This window comes from Emydura macquarii, unplaced genomic scaffold, assembly GCF_026122565.2.
Source record: "Emydura macquarii macquarii isolate MOO-44397 ecotype Brisbane River unplaced genomic scaffold, CSIRO-AGI_Emac_v2 contig_3240, whole genome shotgun sequence".
NCBI lineage: Eukaryota > Metazoa > Chordata > Testudines > Chelidae > Emydura > Emydura macquarii.
In genome coordinates this window covers 7,441,100-7,465,569 of record NW_027133377.1, presented here as the reverse complement: position 1 = coordinate 7,465,569, position 24,470 = coordinate 7,441,100, and the positions used below count along the sequence as shown (strand labels likewise).

Here is a 24,470-nt window from a genome sequence, read left to right as displayed (position 1 = left end):
TATGTCGATGTGTGTGTAATTGTATATATCTGCAGATACAGAGAAACCTAATTTGTCACACTGAAGCTACTTTCAGTCTAACAAACTAAAACTTAGAACAGGAATTACTGCTTCATACAATGATAAAAAAAACAAACATAGGCTGATATACAATGTGGTCTTATTTTAATCAGACCAATTTGCCCATCTCTAGTTGCTATTGCATATAATTTGAAATTTATAGAAGGGAACGTAAGCAAATTAAGATCGGCCTGGGAAGCTGCTGTTGGAATACCCAGACTTGTCTTAAAATGGAATAGTTTAGGACATAACATTAAGCTATTGACTGTGGATCTCTGCTTCCTGCTGATTCAGCAAAACCGTATGAATAGGAAGTTGTGGAACCCATCCTGTTTAGGTAAAACAAGTATTGACCGTGATGGTAAATGCCAGTGTGGGAAAACCTAGGGTTGTTTGAATCATGTGGTTTGGATCTGCCCAAATGTAATGGACTTTTTGGGGCACATGTGTATCAGGGTAAATTCCGTTTTGTAAACAGATAACCTTTTAAGACCTGAGAGATAGCACAAGTAAAAATAGACCTCTCAAATCCACAGAATCTCTATTTCTTTCAAGTAACATTTATATCTAAATTTCAAACATTAAAACTTGTGAAAGGCTACCACCAAAAAATAGTTACAGAATTAGTCATGTTGGCTCTTGCAAGAGTAACATACAAGCTGTAAGAAGAACTTGAAGCATGTTAATTTCTTGTTAACTTGAAGCGTATTATTTGAATAGTATCCTTTATCTGTAACAAATTAGCGATTTTTCAATTTGACTTGATATCAGAAATAGTGTTGCACAGTAATAAAACTTTCAGTAAAGGATGCAGTCCAACAGAATCATGCTTTTCTTCCTCATTCTTTATCTATCTTTCTTTTCTAATCCAGCACTGTATCAAAAATTATAAACACTTTTAATCACACACAAAATAAGATTGCATTTTCATCCATTTCTCATCATTTCATCATTTTCATCCATTCCTCAAACTGAACTCATTCCACCTATCTTAATATTAACTGCAGGAGCACATCACCTGTGTGTGTATGTGAGTGCGTGTATGATTATAGGGATGGGGATAATGACTTCTAAAAGATAGTCTATCCACAGTAGGCTTGTTCTCTCCATTCTCCCATCCAGGTGTGTATTTGGTCAGGGAGTTGCCAGCCAGCCTCTTTTGTTCCTCTGGAAGTGGTCTTGGAACCTGCAGGAGCCTGGATAGCTCAATCTCACCCAGCAGGTGCCTCTCTTTAGATCTAGGAAGTAAGCTAGCAAGCCCCTTCCCATGCTGGTGGCTGTAGGTCTTGCATCTTGAGGACAAAAGCATTATCTGGCAGCTCTTATACTCTTCTTCTGAGCCCTGCTGATCTCAGTCTTTGAATTTCCTGATAATTCACATCCCAGGATACACTCCATGCTTGAAAGCTTGGGATTTGCACTGTAAGGTTGGTAAATCCTGTACTATTGTTAAAACAGGAGTACTAGCCTGTACACTTTTTTTTAACCCTATACCGTGACTTTTCCTGGCTGGTCCTGGTTGGTCCTCAAATTTTCCTGGCTGGTCTTGCTGTTAAATTATTTTTTAAGCACACCAATGTTTAATCATTTGTCCAATTTTTAAAAAGTATCCACGCTGTGTCACAAAATGTGCCTTTTAGAGTTCGGGGAATACTAGGACAAAAAAAGTCTGCAAATATTCATTTAGATTTTTCATTGAGTTAGTTTCAGATGTAGTTGGTGTTATTTTCTGCTTACTTTCCAAGAACGTTAATGAAATCAAGTTTTACTAGCCACAAATATGTCCAAATAAATTTTAATCTCATACTCACCAGTATTCACAGAAAGCAAATTTTGTATTACTTCCTGCAAAGATTCTCATCAGATTATTTTGGCCTCAATTCAGGAAAGCATCCCTATTCAGCAAAGGCATAAGTACATGCTTAAATCTCTGTATATGTATTTAAACTGAAGCATAATCTTAAATACTTTCTTTAACTGGGATGAGAAGAGTTACATTCATCCAACCAGGGAACAGAAACACTACCATATGATTTATGTGACCAATTACAGTGAATTACAGCTGGAATTTAAAATTTCAATCCATTAAGAAAATCGCTTTCTTGAAAAAAATTGTGGAATAATTTTGAAAAACTAATAAAATTGGTGAAACCATGATTTTTTCATAGACACCTTGATTTGGAAAAGATGTATCAGATGTATTAGATCTATTATCTGGTTTTTGATTTAATTGTCTTTACTGAATTTCTCTCTCCTTATTGATTCTAATCAGTCTGTTACACATGGGAAAGAGGAGAACAAATTGGACTGTAGAGAAGGATGCAATTTTAGCTCTCTATATAAGCTGTTTAGGAAAGGGTAGGAAGTATATCACCCAGATGGGAATTATTGAAAACTTTACACTTAATGTAGCCAGGAGCAAGCATGTCAGGACACTGGAGGGAGTGTGCTTACTGTAAGGGCAATATGAGGGTAGTGATGATTTCTATTCTATTGCACTCTGAAGGAGCAGGAAGCCTTGAATGCCTTCACTGCAGAAGCACTGGGGTGGAAGGAGATACCTTTTGCCCTCTGCTCCATGTGCACTAATGTGTGCATAATCTGGATCTTACTTTTAAAAAATTTACTGAGTTCCTCAGGAATTATTGTTGAAGTTTTCTCTCTAATCCCAGGCTTTTCTGACTATTTCCTCCCTTCATTTCCTATCTATCATGTCAATATTCAGTTGAATGGGCAAAAATGTATTCCAGTGGAGACCCAAACATGTTAAGCCATCAGGCAACCATGCCAATTAACACTGCAAACTACATGTCCTTTTGCCTTGAGAAAGAAGACTCATATCACCCTTTGACTTACCTCCAAAGGTTGATTGTTAGCAGAAATTGATTCTTGCTCTGGGGTGTTTTGTGAGATACTGTATTGGAGAAAAAATGCCCCAAAAATTGTAATTATTTAGGTACTGTTATTAGCTGGAGTTTCTGATTCATTTAAGTAAGCGAATATTAGAATACATAAGACAGTGAAACCTGTCTTAAGTGACAGCCCAAAGGAAAGTGTACATGGGGGGGGGGGTCTAATACAGATGGCCTTTAACTGAAGGTTGAACAAAATGGACTGGAAATCTCCTGGGGATACTTTAAAAAGGTTGCTTAAGATGGGTAGATAACCTGATGCTGGTGTTTTCGTGCATGTTTCATTGTAAAGACGGACAAGACATTGTGATGCCAGAAGAGATCATCAAGTATAATTTGCTGGTTTTGACACTTTTGGAGGAATGCAAACAACAATCTTCTTAATGAAACTAACCAATTGCTGTAAGCAGAAGAAATTCCTTTCCTGCTGTCTGCTCATCAAGAAATTAAAGTGGGAAGCATTCTCTGCAGCTTGTCAAGTTGATTACACATAATGGTTTTATTGCCCCTGAGGTGGGACAAGTATTTAATACTGATGCATACTTTGTTAAAAATTGCATGTAGTTGTGATAACAAAAATGTAGGTGCTGCTACACAAAATTTAAATGCAGGGGATTTTACTTTCTTTGCATTTAGCCACTAGAATCCTAACATTCAGCAAGTAATGAACTAGCTAGGATTACATTCACTTGAACACAAATCCCAAATCTGAACAGAGTTGCATTTGGAGATTTCAAAATCTAGGTCTGAATATTGCATCTTAAATCCATGGTGGGCCTGACTCTGTGACTCTTATTCATGAAAATCCATATTTACCCATGAAGATAATGGGAGTACTTCTGAGAGAAAATGCTACTCCAGATGAGAGAGGCTTGCAGAATCAGACACCGTATGAGTGTAGAATCATAAAACCAAAACATCTCTATGTTCTCCCTTATTATAGATAGGTAATCTTAGGCCTACGCCCTGCACAGAGTGCTGTGGACTGGTTCTTAACTGCCTCTGCTTTATGCCAAAGGTTGGGAACTTGTTTTCCTTACCACTGCAAATGGTCCACATAGTGAATATCCCAAGAACAGTTTGAAAGGAAAAGTGTCTTACATTAAACAAGGTTAATCTGTGTGACAGGGTGCTGTGGGGTGAGCCCGTGGTCAGCCCCCTTGCCATGCTATCTTAACTAGCTCAGGGGCAGCAAAGCGGGTAGCTGGGCTGGGGCTTGATGGCCTGAGGGGGGGAGGCAGCTGAGCGTTGGTGCAGGCTGAGCAGCCTCCTGGGGATTTGGTTAGGCCATGAGCTGCAGCTGCCCAGCTTTCCCAGCAGGGTTTATAAGCCAGGATCCTGAGGGTTTGAGATGCCAGAGGGGATCGGAGCAGGAGGTGGGAAGTGCAGAGGTGGTGCCTGTCTCCCTGGATTCTGAGTAGCTCCAGTAATTGCTGGCCCAGGCATGGCATTGTATGGTGGTGGGAGATTCTTGCGTATGTTGTAAATAAACCACTGGTGACTGCAAGCTTGAGTCCTTTGTGGCCCAGAGGGGCACTGAAGAGAGGGATGGCGAGAGGACACCATGCCACAATCTGCAAATTGAGAGGAAGGTCAAATTACCGCAGAACTGAAAAGAAGAAAATCATAACTTGTTGACGACTGGGTAATCATTCAGTTGGCAGGGTTATGACCTTATAGTTAAAACAGACCCAAGCCCTGAAGAATAACAGTTGTACTAGAACTGGTTGTAAACTGGGTCTTTTCCCCCTAGAAATTTAATTTCAACATCTTGGAAATTTTAAAAAAATATTTTCAGCCAAAACTGTTGCTGAAAAATAAAAATTTCTATCCAGAAATGCTGCTGCAGTTCCACATGAAAATTGCGTTTTGGGTTCTTGATGCCCCCCTTCTCCTCTGGGGGCTGGACTCCCTGGCTGGATTACTTCTCCCATGATGCACCACAGTCTCCCCTCTTGCTAAGTAAACTGCAGTTCATCATGGGAGATGTAAATTGGAGACCTACCTGCAGAGAAGAATATGGGAGTAGTAGGTATCTTGTGATAAATGTGGGAATGCTCAATGATGACTGTTGATCTGTACACCAAAATGTATTTTTCAAATAATGGAATAACTGTCACTGAAAGACAAACAGAGGCCAGGTTGGGTCCCAAAAGAACGTAAGATGGAGTCGGTCTTTTTCTGTAACTGAAGAGAGAAGCCTATATAACTCAGTAGGTAGTGAAGCATATGATTAGATGAGTCTAAAATGTGTGTAGGCTGTTTAAAATAATTTTATTTAATGGTTGTTCGTTTTACTAATAAACCTACATATTCAAGAAGGCTGTTCATCACTATTTCACTGTCCCAGGGTTCCGAGAATGGTACAAAACTCAGGTGTCAGTTGGACCTGCACAGTAATAAGCAGTTGGCATAGACTTGTATCCAGATCCTAGACTACCAGTGGGAGAGCTGTGAAATTTTACCCACAGACAGGCAAGGGCACAAGGCCTAACAGGTGATGCTTGCTAGGAGATGGGGAACTCAGAGACCACATAGGGGAAAGATGTGCAACCAGTCCGGGAACCACAACACATGCAAAATATAGCTTTCATGAGGCACTGCAGTGGCATTTCCAAATAGCAATTTTTGCTTTTCAGATTTTTTTTTTCATTTTTAGGTGTTTTGGTTTTTCAATTTAAAGTCAAACATTTTCATCGAGAAACAGCATAGGTGGGGTAATATCTTTTACTGGACCAACTTCTGTTTGTGAAAGCTTTGTTTTGAGCTACCCAGAACTCTTCTTCAGGTCTGTGTGGCTTGAAAGCTTGTCTCTTTCACCAACAGAAGTAGGTCCAGCAAAATATATTACCTCATCCACCTTGGGTATCTCTACCCTGACGGCAGCAAATTCACCGCCGCCAGATCAATTTATCCTGTGAAGTGAAGATCTGCTCAATTGATCTGGAAATAGACTTAAGTCCGTCCCCAGAAAAAGAGTAATGCTGTGTCAACAGGAATGCATTTTCCATCGGCGCAGCGTAGTGGAGACAGCACACGGAGCGGACTTTAAGAAGTAGACGTAGTTTGCATATCTCCCATTGACTGCCGCTGAATTTGCTGGTAAGTGTTGATCAGGCCCTTGTCTCTCTAATATCCTGAAACCAACACAGCTACAATAACACTGAAAATAAACTTTTTCATGGAAAGTAGATGCTTTTCCACTTTTTTCTAGTTCTATTTTCCATTGGAAAAAGTTTCAGTGGGAAATTTTCACCCAGCCCCCATTTGTATATTCTATGCATCAACTATTTAGCCTTTCAAGGTTTCTACATTACTTTTTGCATGTTAACTGAGTCCATCTTTGCAGGTTAACTGAGTCCCCTCAACCTCTGTAGCCACCTTTCTCAGCACTGGATTTTGTTTGTCAGGGAATCAGTTCTCTTTGAAGTTTGGTGTGACTTGCCTGCAATAACATCCTATCAACGAAGTAAACTATTGTATTAATAAAGAGAAACCGTTTACGCCAAGTTTCTTTCATATACTAATTTTTTTGTCTCCATTCTCAGAATCCCTGTGGATTTGTTGGTACTAGAGTGTATTCTCCCCTTCTGTGTACCACAGCTGAAGCAGCAATGATGCATCCTCATAGGAACTTCTTTACAGCATGTCTTTGGCTACATTTATACTGATGGTGGCAAATTCGCTGCCGCCATATAGATCTTTCTGGATCAATTGAGCGGTCAGCGAGACCCGCTCAATTGATCAGGAAGTCGACTGAGTAAGTCCACCCCCTCAAGTAGTGTAGCTCTGATTACCGCAGTGTAAACAGCAATGTACACCGCAATGTAAACAGTGCGCAGAAGGGAAGCAGAGCAATCGACGTGAGTTACACAAACTACTCTGCGTAGTTTGCGTAATTCCCGTCGACTGCCGCCGAATTGCGCGGTAAGTGTAAACCAGCCCTGAGTCAACCTCCCACACTCAGGGCTGCTGACAGCCATCTACTACCATCTGGCATATAATTGAACTAGTCTCTCTCTCTCACTGGCACAGCTCTAGGCTCTCCCATTGTTGTGAGTGCGGCTTCAAGCACCTTCCTTTTTATTTTGGTAGTTTTATGTTTATTTTAATTTTCCAAGTGAATTTTGTCACTTGTGAAAGGTACTGGATTGGCAGCCTTTGTAACTGAAGTTCCTGTTTTATTCTTGGATTAAGCACAGCACAGGCAGTTCTCAGGACAGGTTATACCACACTGCCTAACAAATGTCCTTTAACCCTTTCCTGGCTGGGAATTACTTCTAGGACAGAAAGGGTAGTTTGGTCTCCATGCTCATTCAACCCTTGACCTTTCAGACAAGACTGTCAAGTAGTAGCTTTTGAGGTGACATGTGTGGTATACCAACTGATCTGAGATTACAACTAATGTAACATAGGCTGCCAAACAGATGGTAACAACTCTTAAGAGTTTTATCCTGCCTCACGTGGGGTTCTATTAGTGCTGCCCGTCAACATAGTATTTGAACCCATAATAAGTAAGTTACATGCTCCAAGTAACTACTGATTAGAACTGGGTCTTATGTGACAGTATAGAAATCAATGCCTCTATATATTTCCTTTCTCTTCCTACTTTTGCTTATTGAATTCACAGCAGAGTGTGGGTGGCTGAATACATTGTTCGCCTCTTAGTAGAGGATTGTGTGAAACAGAAATTAGTCTAATGTTTGGGTGGACATAGGAATGAGTGGAAATGGGTATTGATTTTATAGGAAATAAAGGATAAATTCATACTTGAGGCAAATGGCATTCTGTAGATCCACTCTCCTTTGTCCCCATTTTTATATACCTTTTCAAAACAATTTGTATTTATTCTATTCTTCTCACATGGAGAAATCCATTTTTCCTTGATCTTGACCCACAAATGCATAGTGTTTTTATTCTTTGAAGATACTTGAAATACTATTTGCTATTGATTTAATATGTGGAAATGGAGGATAAATGTTCTATTTCCAAGAAACTACTTGAGCACATAAGTTGGAAGCAGTTGTATGAAGTGTAGGTTTAGTCACTAATTGGATAGTGACCACCTGTCAGCATTGCAGGGTGTTATGTTGCAGAGTGAAACATCTCAGTGGTTTTCACAGTAGTGAGAGGAAATTACAGAAGTTATAAGTTTCATTAAAGAGATGGCAGCTCAAATATTTCCACACTGTTTCTCCACAGTCAAATCTGTAAAATGTTGATAAAGTAAACTAAAGATATTTTAATGGAACTTCAATTCAGTATAGTAGTGTACTACCAATAATTTAAAAACTTATAACTGCATTGGGAAAAAAAGACCTCTTTTTCAAAGCTTTCAGATGTACAAAGTATTCAGAATCTGATTGTATAGTACACTATTTTATTTTATTTTTTTCCTTCCATCCTTTGGGTGAATTAGATGAGCTATCCATTACTAAATTAATCAGATAACCAATATTTTTCAAAACATGGTTAGTGCTCTTGTTAGATTCAGATATGGGTCAGATACGGACCTGACCCAAAGATTACCATTCACTTCAGTGGGCTTTATATGAAGCCCTAAAATAATCTTGGTTTGTTGCAGGTTTGAGATATTTGTTTCTTTTTATGAACTGAGGCCCAGATCCTCAAAGGTATTTAAGCACCTAAATCCTATCTGAGCCTGAATCATTAACTGGGTAAAAAAGGGTTTAAATTAGAGAAGGGAAAATTCAAATATTTTTGGAACATCCTTCTCCCACAAGGATAGCCCAAAGTCTCTGACTCCACAAGGTTCAATAATTCCTTCTGTGTAATCTCTCACAAGAAAGAAGAATCTCCTGTACTGTCAACTTGTGTAAAAATACAAAAGCATTTGGTCCAGCCTGTAACAGTGAATAGGCTGCTGTCAGTGCTATGGTTTGAGGATTTGTGTACACAGATGCAGCACTTCAGTTTTTCATTAAACATTTCAATTCCTAAATTTCCTATGTGGAAACATGCGTACAAGGGAGAAGTGGAAATGGATGCTGCTCATGATTAATAAAAAATTGATGAATTAAAGACTCTGATTTCAAGTACATTGAGGAGACAATTGAGAGGACTTCCTGTCTGTGCTTTCTGTGTTAGACAGGGCTACGAAGAACTGGAAAGACAACTGAAAGAAGTCTTTAAGGAAAGGAGCAATATCCTCCGTCAACTGTCGAAGACATCAAAAGAACTTCAGGGAATTAAAGTAAACCTCCAGGTTAGATTACTCTTCACTTCTCTGTGATACACAATCACTCACTTTGTTTATTAGTATTAGTATCTATTTGTTACAAACATATTTTCTTTTACGATGTGAATGATTGGTAATTAACTACCATGACCCTGATGCTTAGTTTTACATGTTACGTATGCCAGTTTTCAATATTATTTAATCTGAGGAAAACATGGACTGCACTACGCATGAGTGGACTATGCAGATTATGAATCCCCAAAACTTTACTTGGATGCTGTGTTTCATTTGTGGAAATTGAAGCAGTTAATGGAGAAACCATTAGGGAACAGAATATATTAGAATACAAGAGGAGAACATTTTTTTTTATTGATTGACTCCCTGGAGCTATCCCTTACTTCCACTGGTAATAGTCTTATGTTGGCTGGGAGTGTGATATTTTCAGGCTTCTAGCTGATGTATCTGTGACAGTAAAACTTTGTAGTGTAGACTAACTAGGCTTAATCTATCTAGAGTGAAAGCATCTACGCTGTGAAATAACACTGAAGAGTATTAAATAAAACTGCAGCCTATATCCCCTAATGAGCCAGCTGACTGGAGTTAAAAGCACCATCATGCTCCATTTAACACTTTTGGTGCATGGATGGGACTCAAGTTAAGGGCAATACTTGAGTTATAAGTTAACTCAGTAGTGAAGACAAACCCTCCATGTGAGTCAGGTATATACAATCTTGCCCTGGATTTGTTGACATCCTCAATGACCAAATCTTCACATAACAGAGCAGATGTCTCTCCATGAGGGAGTCTCTTGGCCTAGTGAAACGAGTGAAAATAATTCAGACTGGTTATCGGCTAGATTGCTTATTCTGACCCTTTCATTGCCTTGTAGAGAACTGTATTTTATTTGAACCGTCTGTTGAAAATAGGGCATTCATAACTTCCTACAGGACCACCCCTTCAATTGACTAGTTGAGAGAACAGTTCTCAGAAATTGTCTCCTTGAACAACTCACAGGACTGCACAGTTATCTTTGAGGGGATGTTTTACTACCTGTATTCCATTCATTGATGATGCTACCTTCTCTGAGCAGTAGTCTATGGTACATTTTAACATATCAGTCTGCATTGTCCTGTCATTCTCTACTGCTATTTTTATTGTTGAATTTTTCTTTCACCATTTATATAGGGAACATACTTCCTCTCTCTTTTTTTTTTACTTTGATTACTTTGGAATTTGCTACATTCTCATCAAATTGAGTGGGGAAAAAAAGTTAAAGGTAGGACTCAGGAAAGGTTTTTTTTTTTTTTTTTTTTTTTTTAAATAATGTGTTTTGAGTTTGACACTGCAGAAATCTGGAATTATGCAAAGAATTCTACTTCTCCAGTGGACATACATAGCAAATGGCTAATAGTATTAGGATATATTTAAATTTACATGCTCTATTAGATCCTTTCTGCTTTAATGTCTCACCCAGAACAGCTGTGTGTACTGCAGCAAGTGCTGACTCACTGCAGCAGACTATTTCTGCCTCTTTTTTTTTTTAACTGATGGTAAAATGTGTCATTCAGTAGGAGCCTTTTATAAAAGAGATCACCCTTAATCATTTCATAGTTGAGTAATATTAAAGATCTTGTTGGTAATTCTCCTCCTCCTCCCCTTTTGTTACCAGACTTTGAAAAATGATGAGGCATCTGCCAAAAGTGATGTGCAGAAACTTCTGGAACAAGGCCAAAAACAAAGGTAAGAAGCTGCCTCTTTCTTCCTTTCCTGTTTACAGATTGGAAACTATAAGACTATGGAATTCGATCTTTCCTTTGTTTGAACCACTAAGCACAGCACAGTAGTCATGTCTACTATCTGTCAACCATGACAGTTAAACAGTTAAAGGGGGAGGGAGGAACAATGCAGGATTGTTTCTGCCACACCTGAAATACTAACTGATACATGATACACTTGACTTCACAGTTGGTCAATAATATTCACAAGCAGTAACATTAGAACTAGGCATAGATCAAGGAAATTGGGTATGATATTGCAGGATAGCTCAGAGCTGCATACTTATTTATTCAAGTCAACAAAGTTCTGTGTGACTAGTGAATTGAATGCCTCATTGAGGTATCATAAGTTGGCCTGATTTTCAGAGGGTGCAGTGATCAGCAGGCTTGAAAAATCAGGCTCCTTTAAAGTGTCTCAGATTAAAAACTCAAGAATTGAGGCACCCAAAATCAGAAGACAGTTTTAAAAATTGCTGGCTTTCAAGGTGGAGCATGGGTTCAGATAAAACCCATGAAAAATAAACTGAGCACCTAGTTCTGAAAATTCTTGCAGGATAATCTGTGACAAGAAATAAAGAGAATAAATTTGTTGGAGCAAAAATATTCATTGCAAATTATTCACTTGACTCTCTAGTGAATTGGAGACTTCTCCATGGCTAGGATAAAAGATCAGGATCCTTAATCCTAGCTCAGTAAAAAATGACATAGTTCACATAATTCTTACAAGTGGAGTTGATCTGATAAATTGATATGCCAATATCATTTAACAACGAGTCAACCTAGCCAATATGGGGATTATTTTCTCTGAAACAGTATGATGAGTCTAATACATGTATATTTTAGTTTTATCACAATAAAAATATACATTAACAATTAATCAGATATGTCCAGTCTACGTACGACACATATCCCTTTCATTGTCATACAAAGAGACACCTGAAATCCTGCAATGATTTTGTTGCTCATATCGCAATACTAGCAATTGCAATAGCAGTTTTGTCGTGTATATTTAAATTAGATGGCTATAAGGAAGGATTATGATGAAATGGTCTCCCTACCAGATGTTAGATACCAAAGAAAATTAGGGCCTGTTTCAGTGCTCACAAAAGTCAGTGGGAGTCTTTCCATTTATTTCAGTGGCTGTTGGATCAGTCCTTCACAATCTTAAAATGGCCAAATCAGATATTTGTGTTAAATGGGGACATTTTTAGACCTGTCTGAACTGTGGAGTTGTGAGGTTTAGTTAGTTAATATTTCTAGAGAACTTTAAACATGTAAATGTCTATATAATTGGACATCATTAAAATATCACCATTTACCACCTTGAAGCATATCAAATACTATTTTTATCCTCCAGTTTCTCATATATTAAATGTTGGTAAGTGTTGGCTTGACATTCCAATATTAGCCACTGTAATTGCTATAATTCTTATGTCTGTAATTCTTAACCATGATGATATTATACAGTGATCATCACATCTTGGAACTTTTAATACGTGAAAAATAATGTGCTCTTTGAAACAAATTAACAATTCTATAATATAATTAAAACGTAATGAGATGGTATAATGATGATTCAGGTTGAGGATGTCATTGTTCAGTAGTTCAAATTCGCAAGTAGTTTCTGAAATATGTACCTGAAACATTTGTCGTTTCATCTCTTTGTGCATGAAAATGCCTCTTTTGTGGATGTAGATCAGCAAACTGCATGGTCATTGCCCCATTGTGCATGTAGTTCACTATTCTGTGGATGCAAACAAAGGTTTTTGTGGATTCACAAATGGACACACACACACAATTTACAAAAATATCTTAGAACCCTTTTGGAGAATTGACTCTAATTGACTCTTAATCATCAGTCTTCTAATTCACCCTATATATGAAGGTTATACCACCGACTCAGTGGATTTGGGTTACACAGAGATTATTGGAAGTCCAGGTTTTAGAAGCCCATATTGACAATAAATCAGGGAATGAAAATTGACATATTATGAATTCAATAGGTGCTGTGCACCTACTATGATACATACCTTTCCCAGTGATTATATATCAAAGTATAAATCCAAACACTTTCCATCTGAGAAGCAATACATCGGCATAGAAACATTATCTTTACCTTGTTGTAAATCATTCCATTAAACTCCCCTCACAATTTATGCAATGGAGGCCCTCGTGTTTTATCTGCTAAGAAGCAGAGGCTGCACCTAATCTGCACTAAATGGAGGAGAGGGCAGCTTCCTTGTTTAATAGAGGACCAGCTGGATCAAGATCCTAGGACCTATCATACCTTTCTGAGGAGCATTTCTGCATTAAACCCATAATCTACTTCCTTTGTAGAACTGCGGACTGCATTTACCCTATGGGCTGCACTTTGACTGAGCCCTGGTCTACACTTACCTGGAGATTCGGCCGCAGTCAACAGGAGTTATGCAAACTACGCAGAGTAGCTTGCGTAACTCACGTTGACTGCTCTGCTTCCCTTCTGTGCGCTGTCTATACTGTCCTGTGCTGACGGGAACAGCGTTCCCGTCGACACAGCACTACGCTACTTGAGGGGGTGGTTAACGAGCGTCGATTTCCTGATCGATTGAGCGGGTCTACACTGACCGCTCAATCGATCCAGAAAGATCGATCTGGCGGCAGCGAATTTGCTGCCATCAGTATAGACATGGCGTAAGCCTGTTACATAGCATGATCCAGTAAAATGTAGAGTGCCAGAATCTCAGCTGATATAAAATGGTATAGTACCATTTACTTCAATGAATCTGTGCAGATTTACACCATGTGAGGATCTGACCTTAGTGTTCATCCTTCAGAAGTCTAACTTGAATCCCTTCTCTTCTGAGCTCTGTTGTGGTTTTTATGCTGCAGTAGAACATGGTTGACCATCTCTGATGGTGGTTCAAGTTCTGTCATTTCAATGCCCTGTCAGCACTTCAAAATGACACAAACTTTGGGTATATAAGACAACATTGGAAGTCTTGCTGCTGATTGCCCTCTGGTTTCACCAGCTGATTCAAGCACTGTTTCAGTTAAATATGCACTATCCCAAGGTTGGTAATACCAGTGCAGATGAGGACTAATATGGTAGATGAGCCAGCAACTCAGATACTTCTTGCATCACCATGCACTAAGCTCATTCTACAGCAATCAAGAAGTCACTGAGCTAAACTGTATCCTGCACTTGAGCCCTGCTCTGTGCAGGGAGGGGACCTCAGGATCTGGTTCCAGCTTCCTGGTCCTTAGGGTTGGTCTATGCCAGTGTCATCCCTGATAATGCTGTTAGACTAGGGTGACTAGATAGTAAGTGTGAAAAATCGGGACGGGGTGGTGGATAATAGTCACCTATATAAGTCAAAGCTCCAAATATCAGGACTGTCCTTATATAATTGGGACATCTAGTCACCCTATGTTAGACTGCTTTAAGGTATGTCATTGTTGCAGCAGCAACATAACCCTGGCAGTGCCCCCCCTTCCCCCCCCATGTGGGAGTGAAGTGGGTAGCTAGCAAGCATAGAACCAGTATCGGACATAATTATGCTAGAGGGAGGTCTCCTGTTCCAGAGGAATTCTCTGTTGGCAATGTGATGACACTTTATGGTCTGTTTGCACTTCCTGAGCAATGCAAAAGTACTGGATCTCGGTAGATAATCTATCCAATAAATCTCTATTTTGTTTTTTGTTTATGATGGGTTAACCTGATTTTAAACAATCAGACAACTGCTCTAAAGACACCGGTGTATAATTTGCTTCTAGAAAGAGAGAACTAATGGTTTAGGTTTACCAGCTGGAATTTCTCTTTTCTTTAAAAGAAAATATGAACTAGCTCTCATAGATAGTAGGGTATTTCCTTGTTCCAAGTGCTTCTCTTTCCTTTCTTCACTGTTGCTGTGACTATTCTTTTCACTAGAAATTACGCAATTAGCAGATGTTTTGCACAGGAGGGCACTCAATACAAATGGTAGCCAATAACTATTCTATATATAATTTTTTTTTTTTTTTTTTTTTTTTTTTGGCATCAGCGCTGGAGTTCACTGGGCCATTATGGCTTTGTTAACAAAACACCTAGACACAGCACATCTGGTTGTTAATCTGCATAATTAAAAGAGCCCGTTTGGTAAACTAAAGTAAACCAAAAAAAATTTCCTAATGGAGATTAGTGGTGAAGTTTTGTGTTTGTTTCTTTTCAATGACCTAGGGAAGAAATGAAATCTCTCCAGGAGGCCTTTCAAAAGCAACTTAATGAGGCAGCTGAGAAAGCAGAAAAACAGCAGGCTACTGTGAGTGATTCTCTGTCCTTGCTTCATAATTTTTGTTTGGTTCTTCTGTCTTTCTACCCTCCTCCCTTGTGATTTGTTTTCATTATCTCTAATATCTTTGCATGAACAAAGTTATAATTATTTATTGATTCTGCATACTGCTGTGAAGACAAGAAGATCTTAGTCCTTGCTGTAAGGCGGCTGCATCCAGAAGCCCTCCTTATGCCACTTTATACTGGTATAATTCCATTGACTTCAGTGCAGTCATTCCAGATTTAAAACGGTGTCAGTGAGAACCAAATCAGGCCCCATGGGTCCAATGTTGATCTCATTGAAATCAGTGGGCGATTTGCCCATTGACTTCCAAAGAAAGAGGATCTTGTTCTTAGGATTGTAATCCATGAAGTCAAATGAAAGTAATCATTAAAATGTCTAATTGTTTTTGGCTAAATCTTCTGTTAACCAGGGACAATTTAATCTATCTTTATGTGTTACTGTTATTCTGTTGACCATAAATGGCCAGATTTTACTACTGCACAGAAAATGACAACCCTTTCTCATTTCTCTTGTATAACTGGTTTATTGCTAGGACATAAATAAGGAAATGTCTCCTATAGATGGCAGTGCTTAAATAAACAGAACATCTCTGTAAATTATCTGTCTTCAATTGGTCAACTGGTAACAAAATGTTTTAACATTATTTGAAAGCTGTCTTGCCAGATTTCCTGGTTAATGTCTGTTTTAAGCCTGGCTGGAAATATTGGTTTGTTTATTTATTTATTTGGTCATATTTCACTATTTTCAGGCATAGAAGACAAGAACGGGATGAACATAAAAATAGGGTAAAAAAAGGGAATTAAATGATTTAGTAAAGCTTTGCAAACATTTGCCAAAATGTGATTTTAGGTGAAGGTTAATATTTCTCTTATTTGTATCTGAAAATTGTGAATCCTTGTTTAACAAGATGTGGGTTTATTAACTGAATTGGGAACAATGATATTCCCAATTACGTTAATAGCAAAATTTCCATTGGCTTCAGTGACAGCAAGATCAGATACCATAGCCCCAATTCGGCAAAGTACTTAAAGTAGGGTGCTTTTATGGAACTCAGTGGCACGACTCGTGCTTAAAGTTAAGTGCATGTTTAAGTGCATTGCTGAAATGCAGCCTATATCCAACTCATACTATGTTTTTTAAAAACAAATATCCGTGTCCAAATACATATATGGAAGCATTCTGCTGTAAAGGAGAAATAAGGTGCATTTTATTACCATCAATTAAAAGAACACTTCAAGGGAATATTCATAATAACTGAAAGCACTTTTTCTTTCACTGCACTTTGAAAGCTTAGGAGGGGAATCCATTCCTTTACAAAGTGTTTTATGACCTTTGCCACATGTTTAGGTGTTTATTATGGTTTGTAGTTTTCTAAGATTTTTTTTTAGAGGGAACAAAACAATAAACAAAAAACCCAACACTTAAGCTTTGCTTTTGAGGAGACGATGACAGTATAAAAAATAAGCTAGGTCAAAATTAGTCCTGCCAAAGTAGTCATGGCAATGTATGTAAAGAAAATTTAAACAAATTATCTAGCTAACCTATCAATAGTATTCAAATGGGAATATTGTCTTAACATCAATAGCAAAGCAGAGCACAAGACTTATTTATCCCAATTCTCTTCTCTAGCCAGTTTAAAACATGATAAGCCAAATTCTGCTTTCAATTACATTCATGAGCCACCACTGGGTTTGGTGAAGGGTCAATAATGTATGGTAATAAAGACGAGTATTGGTGGCAAGAGTCAAACAATAAAAATCAGACTTTAAATTAGAATCTTCTCACTTCTTGTTTGTTACACTGTGTAAGTTTAAGGTCAGTTCAACACTGATGTAAATGAGTGTATCTCAAATGAGGTCAACAGAGAGGTACCTCAAAATGGGATTATTTCACGTTTCATTTTTCCTATTTTTTATTTATCATAAAGTTCCATCTCTTTTGCATTAACTTTTACCTTCCCCTGGATTTCTTTCTCTGTGCATTCAGGGTAGGGCATAATTCTGGAGTGAGATACTCGAGACCAAATTCTGATTTTAGTTACCATACAATAATGATTCTTCCCCACCCTCCACCACCTTTGGAACATAGTAGGATATCACCAGTGTAGGTGAGAGCAGAATTTGTCCCAGATTGTTGTCAAGTGGTTAGAGAAGAAGATTGTGACACAGAAGGCTTGGGCTCCATTTTCAGCTCTGCCAGTGATTGACCTCCCAGTGATTTCAAGGGTAGCAAGTTTGGGCTCTTCATAGGTAATCCTGTAAGGCAATTAATTTCTTAGCGTAACCTTCAATAAAACAAATTAATAGTGTATTGAGATCAGTTGAAAGAGGCAATAAAAATGGAAAAAAAATTTACTGCCACTTAATCCTTTCTCCTGACAATGTTCACACTTTTCTGCAAGACAGCTGACTGATTTGGACAAAAATCTGTAAAATATTTTCTTGGTACTTGAAGGGGGAAGCGTTGTGTGGAGGGTGAGGGTTGCATTTAGTTCTGTTTTACTGACCTATAATACATTATTATGGTCAAACTTGCACAGGTTTTAGTCTGTTGAAGTCAGTGGAGTTACTCCTGATTTACACTGGTGTAAATGAGATGAGAATTGTTGAATCAAGCCCATAAAAGCCTCATACTGGAATATTTGCAGAAAATTGTGGAACTGGGGAAGGTTAGAATGCTGTTCTATTCTTGGCAACTAGGAATAATATAATCAATCTGCTGCTTATTGTGTGTTATTCAGCTGGTAAATTAGCATTACATATTTTGAACAAATAGAGAACACCTGGTGAAGGGTAATAATGGCATCTATTACCTGCAAAATGGTTGTATTTAAGAACCTAAAATAACTAAGTAAATCAAATTATATTAAAATAATGTGGAAATATTGTAGAGGACTTGACCTAAATCTGCAGATCTAAATTAACAGCACCTGTAATACATTACTCAAGTGTCCAAGTTTTGCAGAACATACTATATTAACCCTTTATTGCCCACTGACCAGTTACATAAATTATGTCTGGGCAAAATGTTATGGACTAATAGATTAACCAAAAATTCAATTTTGAGTTGACTGTAACTATTCATGAACTCAAGACAAAATCACCATTGAACCAATAAAAAAACATAGTTTTATATGCTGCCTTAGAATCAGAGAACCATGGGATTAGAAGGGAGCACAAAGGTAATCTAGTCTAACTCCCTTGCAAGATGCAGGGTGTGTTGTGTCCAAACCATCCAAGACAGATGTCTATTCAGCCTCTTTTTGAAAACCTCCAGTGAAGGAGCTTCCATGACTTCCCTAGGCAGTTTGTTCCATTCTCCTACTATTTTTACAGTTAGGAAGGTTTTTTTGAGATTTAATCTAAAACTGCTATGCTGTAGTTTTGTCAAGAAACTACCTTTTATAAAGCGTGCAATATATGACTTTTTAAAAAATGAACAAATCTAAACTGAGATAGGGAAAATGAGGGAAAAAATAGGGGGCGGGGGAAGAAAAGGAAGAAATAGGATTATTAAAAAAAAATCCATTATATTTCCTCCAACTTAGAACTTTGCTTAACTCATTTGAAACAGCTTTCAATTGATTATCTCTTGAGTTCAGTTTTTAGGTTATAGAGAAATTTCTAAAATGTTGTTGGAACAAAAATATAGCTTGGCTTTGTATCCCATTTTTCAGATTTGCACTATTTGAAGTAGCTCTGTGTGTGTGTGTGTGTGTGTGTGTGTGTGTGTGTGTGTGTGTGTGTGTGTGTGTGTGTGTGTGTGTGTGTGTGTGTGTGTGTGTAATAAGTTTCACTTTCCTTTAATATTATGCAGTATAAAGTGTATGACTTTGTGGACTGAATTGTTTTTGTTAGTGAACTGAAAAATATAGGTACTGCATATGCTAGCAATTTTAAAAGTATGACTCAAGTCTTTCATATATTAGTTTCAATGCTGACATTAAGATGCACCTACCTGCCTTTTCAAAGTAGTGAGTAAGGATAAGCTAACAAAGACCTTACTCAAGATATTCACACAGATAACTTTAGGTACATAAGTAGTCCTATTCAACTGTCATATACAAATTTTTGTTAGATCAGGACCTACAGAGCACAGGAAGCGGGGAGCCAGAATTTCTGAGTTATATTCCCATTGTGGACACTAAATTGCTGTGTGACCTTGTGTATGCCTCTTTGCCTCCCTGTGCCTTAGTTTATCTGCCTGAAAAATAGGCATAATAATTATTTATCTGATGGGCATTGTGAGGATTAATTAATGCTTGTAAAGCTCTTTGGAATCACAGAACATTTCTCTTTCTAAAGACTTTTATATTGTTACCCATCATCATGGTATCTGCACACTTACAGAGCTGGGCATTTTTCTTTAACAAAACTCTATTTTTGTCAAAAAAATGCAAATTCAGTGACGGAAACGTTTCATGAATGTGTCAATATTACAAAATAGTTTCAGTAGAAAAATCTGAAAAAAAAATCTAAGCAACACATTTCAACATTTTTAAATGAAACATTTCAATTTTTTTATTCAGAATTACTTTTTGTTTTGAGATCTCCTTTCATTTTATTCATTAAAAAAATGACAAATATTAAGAAAATGCTTGGAATGTAAATGTAATATTTCTCTTTAAGTATAACCAACTTTTCATTTGACCTGAAACAATATTTTTCAACTTTATGCTTTACTGAAAAATTCAAAAAGCTTTGTTTTTTGTTAAACCCAAAACTTAAAAAAAATAAATTGTCACAGTCGCCACAAAACAGGAAAGGTAGATACAATGTCTTGGCCAGTTCTCTGAAGTGTTTCCCCTTTCTAGCCAACATCACTTTAGTCTTGCCTGTGTTCAGCTTCAGCCAGATGTTCTTTATCCAAAAGCTGATTTCCTGTAAGCAGTCTGCCATTTTTGTTGTGTTGGTGGCTTCATCAATTGAGAATAATATGTAGCTGAGTGTCATTGGGCATACTGTTGGCAGCTAAGGTCATAGCCCTCAGTATCTCTCTCAGTGGTTTCATAGTTCTTGAAGAGAAACAGGAATAGTATGGATCCCTTTGGAGCGCTGCAGATGGGGGTATTCGAGAAGAGGAGCAATTACCCATCACCATTCTCTGAATTCTGTTGTAGAGGAAAATTGAAACCACTATAGCACTAGGCCATCTACTCCTGCTATGTCAATATTAAAACTTAGTTCCTCCTGTGCCACTGACACATTAGGCTGTCCAATTTCTCTACTGATTATGGCCTCTCAATAATTGGATACTTTTTCCCAGGTGATGCCAGATCGTTCAACATCCTCTGTCATTGTTTTCTGCTATTTCTTCCTTGGCCTTCCTTGCATTGTCATTCCTCCCTCGGATACGCAATTCAGTGCTTACTTAGCATGTCTCCAATCTTACACATTTATCCATGTCCCAGCTACCTGAGCCTTTTTTCTTTGGTGATATTTTCCAGCATGTCCTGCTGTATCAAATCCCTTACTCTCACATTTATTATTTTGTCTTTCCATGAAATGTGTAATATCTTCTAAAGACCTCTGTAATGGGCAGCCTCCAATCTCTTGGCCACTGTCATAGTTCAAGTCTCTGCTCCATATAGTAGCATCCTCAGTACAATCGCATGGTATAATCTGACCTTTAGTTTGGTGTGAAGACCTCTGTTTGACTGGATGTTGTTCATCTTTCCATTAGTGATGTTTGCTTTTCCTAATCTCTTATGAAAATCTTTATTACAGCCACATTCAAATATCACACTCCTCAAGTAGCAGAAGTCTTCTAGTTGTTTCTTTCCTGTCTACACACAGCTTTTGCATCTGTTGTCCAATCTTCTACCTTCATCATCTTGGTTTTCTCTGGATTTACTTTGCCTAATTTTTGCTGCTTCCTGTTCTATCTCTGATGTAGGGGCAATCTGTTCCATGTCATACTTAGTAAAGCAATGTCATCAGTGAAGACAAGATTCTGTAAATCATCTTTGCTAACATGTTTTACACCATCCACAATATCTTTGGTAGCCAGCTTCACCACCCAATCTATTGCTAATGAAAAGGGGATTAGTAATAACACACACACTAACTATTTACCCAGACCTGTATCCATTCTTAATGAACATATACTTCCCTCATATAAACTCCTTATTATGTTGATCAGCTTGTCTGGTATTTAATAGCTTCAATAATATTTTACAGGGTCTGTCTGTGAACACTGTAGAATGCTTTCTTAAAGTCAATTAAGATAGGTTTTTCCTAGCAGTTGCTTTTTTCAATGATCTGTCCAAGAGTGAATATCTGTTCACAACAAGAGCTACCTGGATGGAACCCAGTACAATACCTCTCCAGTTCATGCACTGAGTAAAATCACCCGTTTTTGGTGATGCCACTATGATGCCTCTTTCCAATCTTGTGACACTTGTTCATTCACCCATATCTCATTACAGAGTTTTGTTAGCTGCTCAATCAGAATTTCATTTCCCGCCTTTTGTACCTATGCTTGCATTCTATCAGCCGTAGGAGCTTTCCCCTGCTGGAGACCATTGATGACGGCTTTAATTTCATTGGTCTCTTTTCTATTTCTGACTTAACATTAGCATTTCTCTGAGATCTGTGCATGATCATCGGGTGTGGACAGTTTTATGTGGAATGGAAATGTTCTTTCTTCTGCCTCTGCAGCCTTTTCCTGAATCCAGGGATTTCTATTTTGTCTTCATTTCTTCTTTATTTCTTTGTCTCTCTCTCTTTTCTCTCTCTTTTTCTGATTCAGTACATTTTTACCTCAGTGGGGCACAAACCCAACTGCAGAACCCATATTTTTATCCAGGCATGGGACCGGTACTGTTGCTAACAGAGTAATTTTATTAGTAGTAAATATAAATAAAACAGTAATAATAAATTCTGAGAAATAGTAATAAGAAAGAATGCAAGATTTTATACAGAGACCCTTACCAATGAACAGAAATCTTAGTAAGAAACAATACCTCTGATTTATCCTGCCCTTTGCTAGAAATATATAGACTGTTCACTTCGTTTAAATAATAGGTATTTCAGTCAGAGCAGAGCCATAATAAATGGCCATATCTTGTTGAAAAGAGCCTTAATGAAAAGCTTGAAAAGCAATCATCACACAAATAGAAAAGTTTATCTGAGTGAAGTACCTTGTCTTTAAGGGTTCAATCCTGCATCCTGTTGAAAATTCCAAGAGCCACCAAGTGCCCTCAACTCCTTTATAGATTCGTGGCAGCTGAGCTTAGCACTTCATGGAATTGAACCCTAAATAAAGCCAGTTTTCTCTATTTTCTTCCACAGGCAATGCAGATCTAACTTTTTTTTTTTTGCAGGGCTTACGGGTTTAACACCAACAGAATATGCCTTACTTTAGGGGCCAAATCCTGGTCCTGGCAAAGCCAATGGGAGTTTTGATGTTGAATTCACTGGGACCACAGTTTGGCCCCAAATGCCCAAAATTTCCCTAATTTAAAACTGATTCTTTTTTCTAACTATATGTATTCTTGTCCTGGGAAAGTGCCTGCTTTGTTTTCATCTCCACCCTAACTAAACCATTAGAGCAATATAGCCCTCAGTGCAGGATCATAGTGGATATGCTGCTGTACCGTTGATTGTGGAAGGGCTGCCAGGTGCAACCATAGTAATGAACAATATTAGTGCACACAGTGTAGTTCAGTGCATTGTTAATTGGTCATGGCTTAACCTGTCCTAAGTGAGACATAAAAAGTGACTAACAAACAGCTGCAAGCTTTGACTGTGAGATAACAATTATAGATTGGTGATCTTCTGTCCTTCAACTATGGTAAAATAACCATAAAATAAATGTCTGATTCTTAGAATTAGATCATTGCCATCTGTTGCGGCATTTTGTATGTCAGTGCTGGTGGTGGCAGAGGAGGGAATTTAATTTGAAAATTTCAAGGTCAAAAACTGCTGAGAGTAAAGGCCAGTGGATGGAAGCTGTTGTCTTTAATAACTGTAATAAGCTCTGAAATACACACAGCTCTGAATATCTTGAGTGCTTGTCTCCTGGAGACACAGAAGCACTGTCCATGTTTAACATTGAAAAGTTCACTGGCTTGGAGCTGAAATATATTTTCAATATATCTTTTTTAATTACAGCTAAATATTGGTTAAGGGCAAACAATATCTGATAACCATTCCATGTCAAAATGGGTGAAATGAGTGAAAAGAATGAATTAATGGGGTGCAGAAAACTTCTGAGAGGCTTCTCAGCCTTTAAATAAAACAAAAAGATAGACCAGAACTTGAATGGCCATTCATGCATGTGATGATAATAGGTGCATTAGGGTGGAGGAGACAGAAAGCAGAGTTTCTACACCCACCTAAGTAATGATTCATACACTATTAATATATGCCCCTAAGCAGCGTTTTTCAACTCAAGGTTCTCAAACTGCATGCAGTCCTTCATAGCCTTGCATGATGCTCTTTCCTTGGATTTCAATAAAAGCATCATGCAACATCCTGCAACTGAAATAGTTGCTTTAGGGCACCACACATAGAGGCATAGACAGACACATTCAAATGGACAGATGGGTTATTTCTCTATTAAAGCTAGTAGCCAAGTAATATAAATCTAAATCTTATGTGGCTTACTGCAGCTCCATTTTATGACTAATTGGCTCTTCAGCTGTTTGAGATTAAATGATATAGTCCTAGAATTCCAATTATAATAGGAATGTAAAAATAAATGCATTTTTTCTTAATTCAGATGTAATTTAACTTGAAAAAAATGTTTTTCAGAGTATTTTCCATTTCCTTTTTCTGGAAAACTAAAATGTGAAATGTATTTATTTAGATTAATTTATTTATTACACATATTCTTAAGGTGCCCATATCAGTTTGATGTACATCTACTGTGCAAAAAGCTTAAGCGGTGCATGGAGCTTTGTGTGGATCCTTTAAAATGCACTAAATGTCACCTTAGCAAATAGCCAGGCTGGTGCCTCTGTCCTATAATAGCAGTATCACACTGAGAAATTTTTTCTGTACCATCTCTCTCCTATTTTTTACCTATTTCAGCACCAGAAATGAGCAACTTTGGAGAAAAAAGATAAGGAATTCTCTTGAGAGTAATGACTGAGAAATAGGATTCATGTCAATGGAGGTCAATTTTTTTGCCTGTCTTAACTATAAACTTTGAACAGATAGAGCAGTGCATCTAATGCATAGTTCCTCAACCTGTGGTGTACGCG

The 24,470-nt window shown here is 37.8% G+C and overlaps 1 protein-coding gene across 5 annotated transcripts in view; it reads left to right on the top strand.

Annotated features, from left to right (window-relative positions):
* The window catches only part of LUZP2 (leucine zipper protein 2), a 299,712-nt gene that overhangs the window by 129,960 nt on the left and 145,282 nt on the right, over nucleotides 1-24,470 (top strand). For all 5 annotated transcript variants that reach the window (XM_067532095.1, XM_067532096.1, XM_067532097.1 and 2 more), the window contains 3 exons: nucleotides 9,081-9,198; nucleotides 10,841-10,911; nucleotides 15,145-15,226. In XM_067532095.1, the coding sequence (XP_067388196.1) occupies nucleotides 9,081-9,198; nucleotides 10,841-10,911; nucleotides 15,145-15,226 (271 nt within the window). The remainder of the gene's footprint in view (nucleotides 1-9,080; nucleotides 9,199-10,840; nucleotides 10,912-15,144; nucleotides 15,227-24,470) is intronic.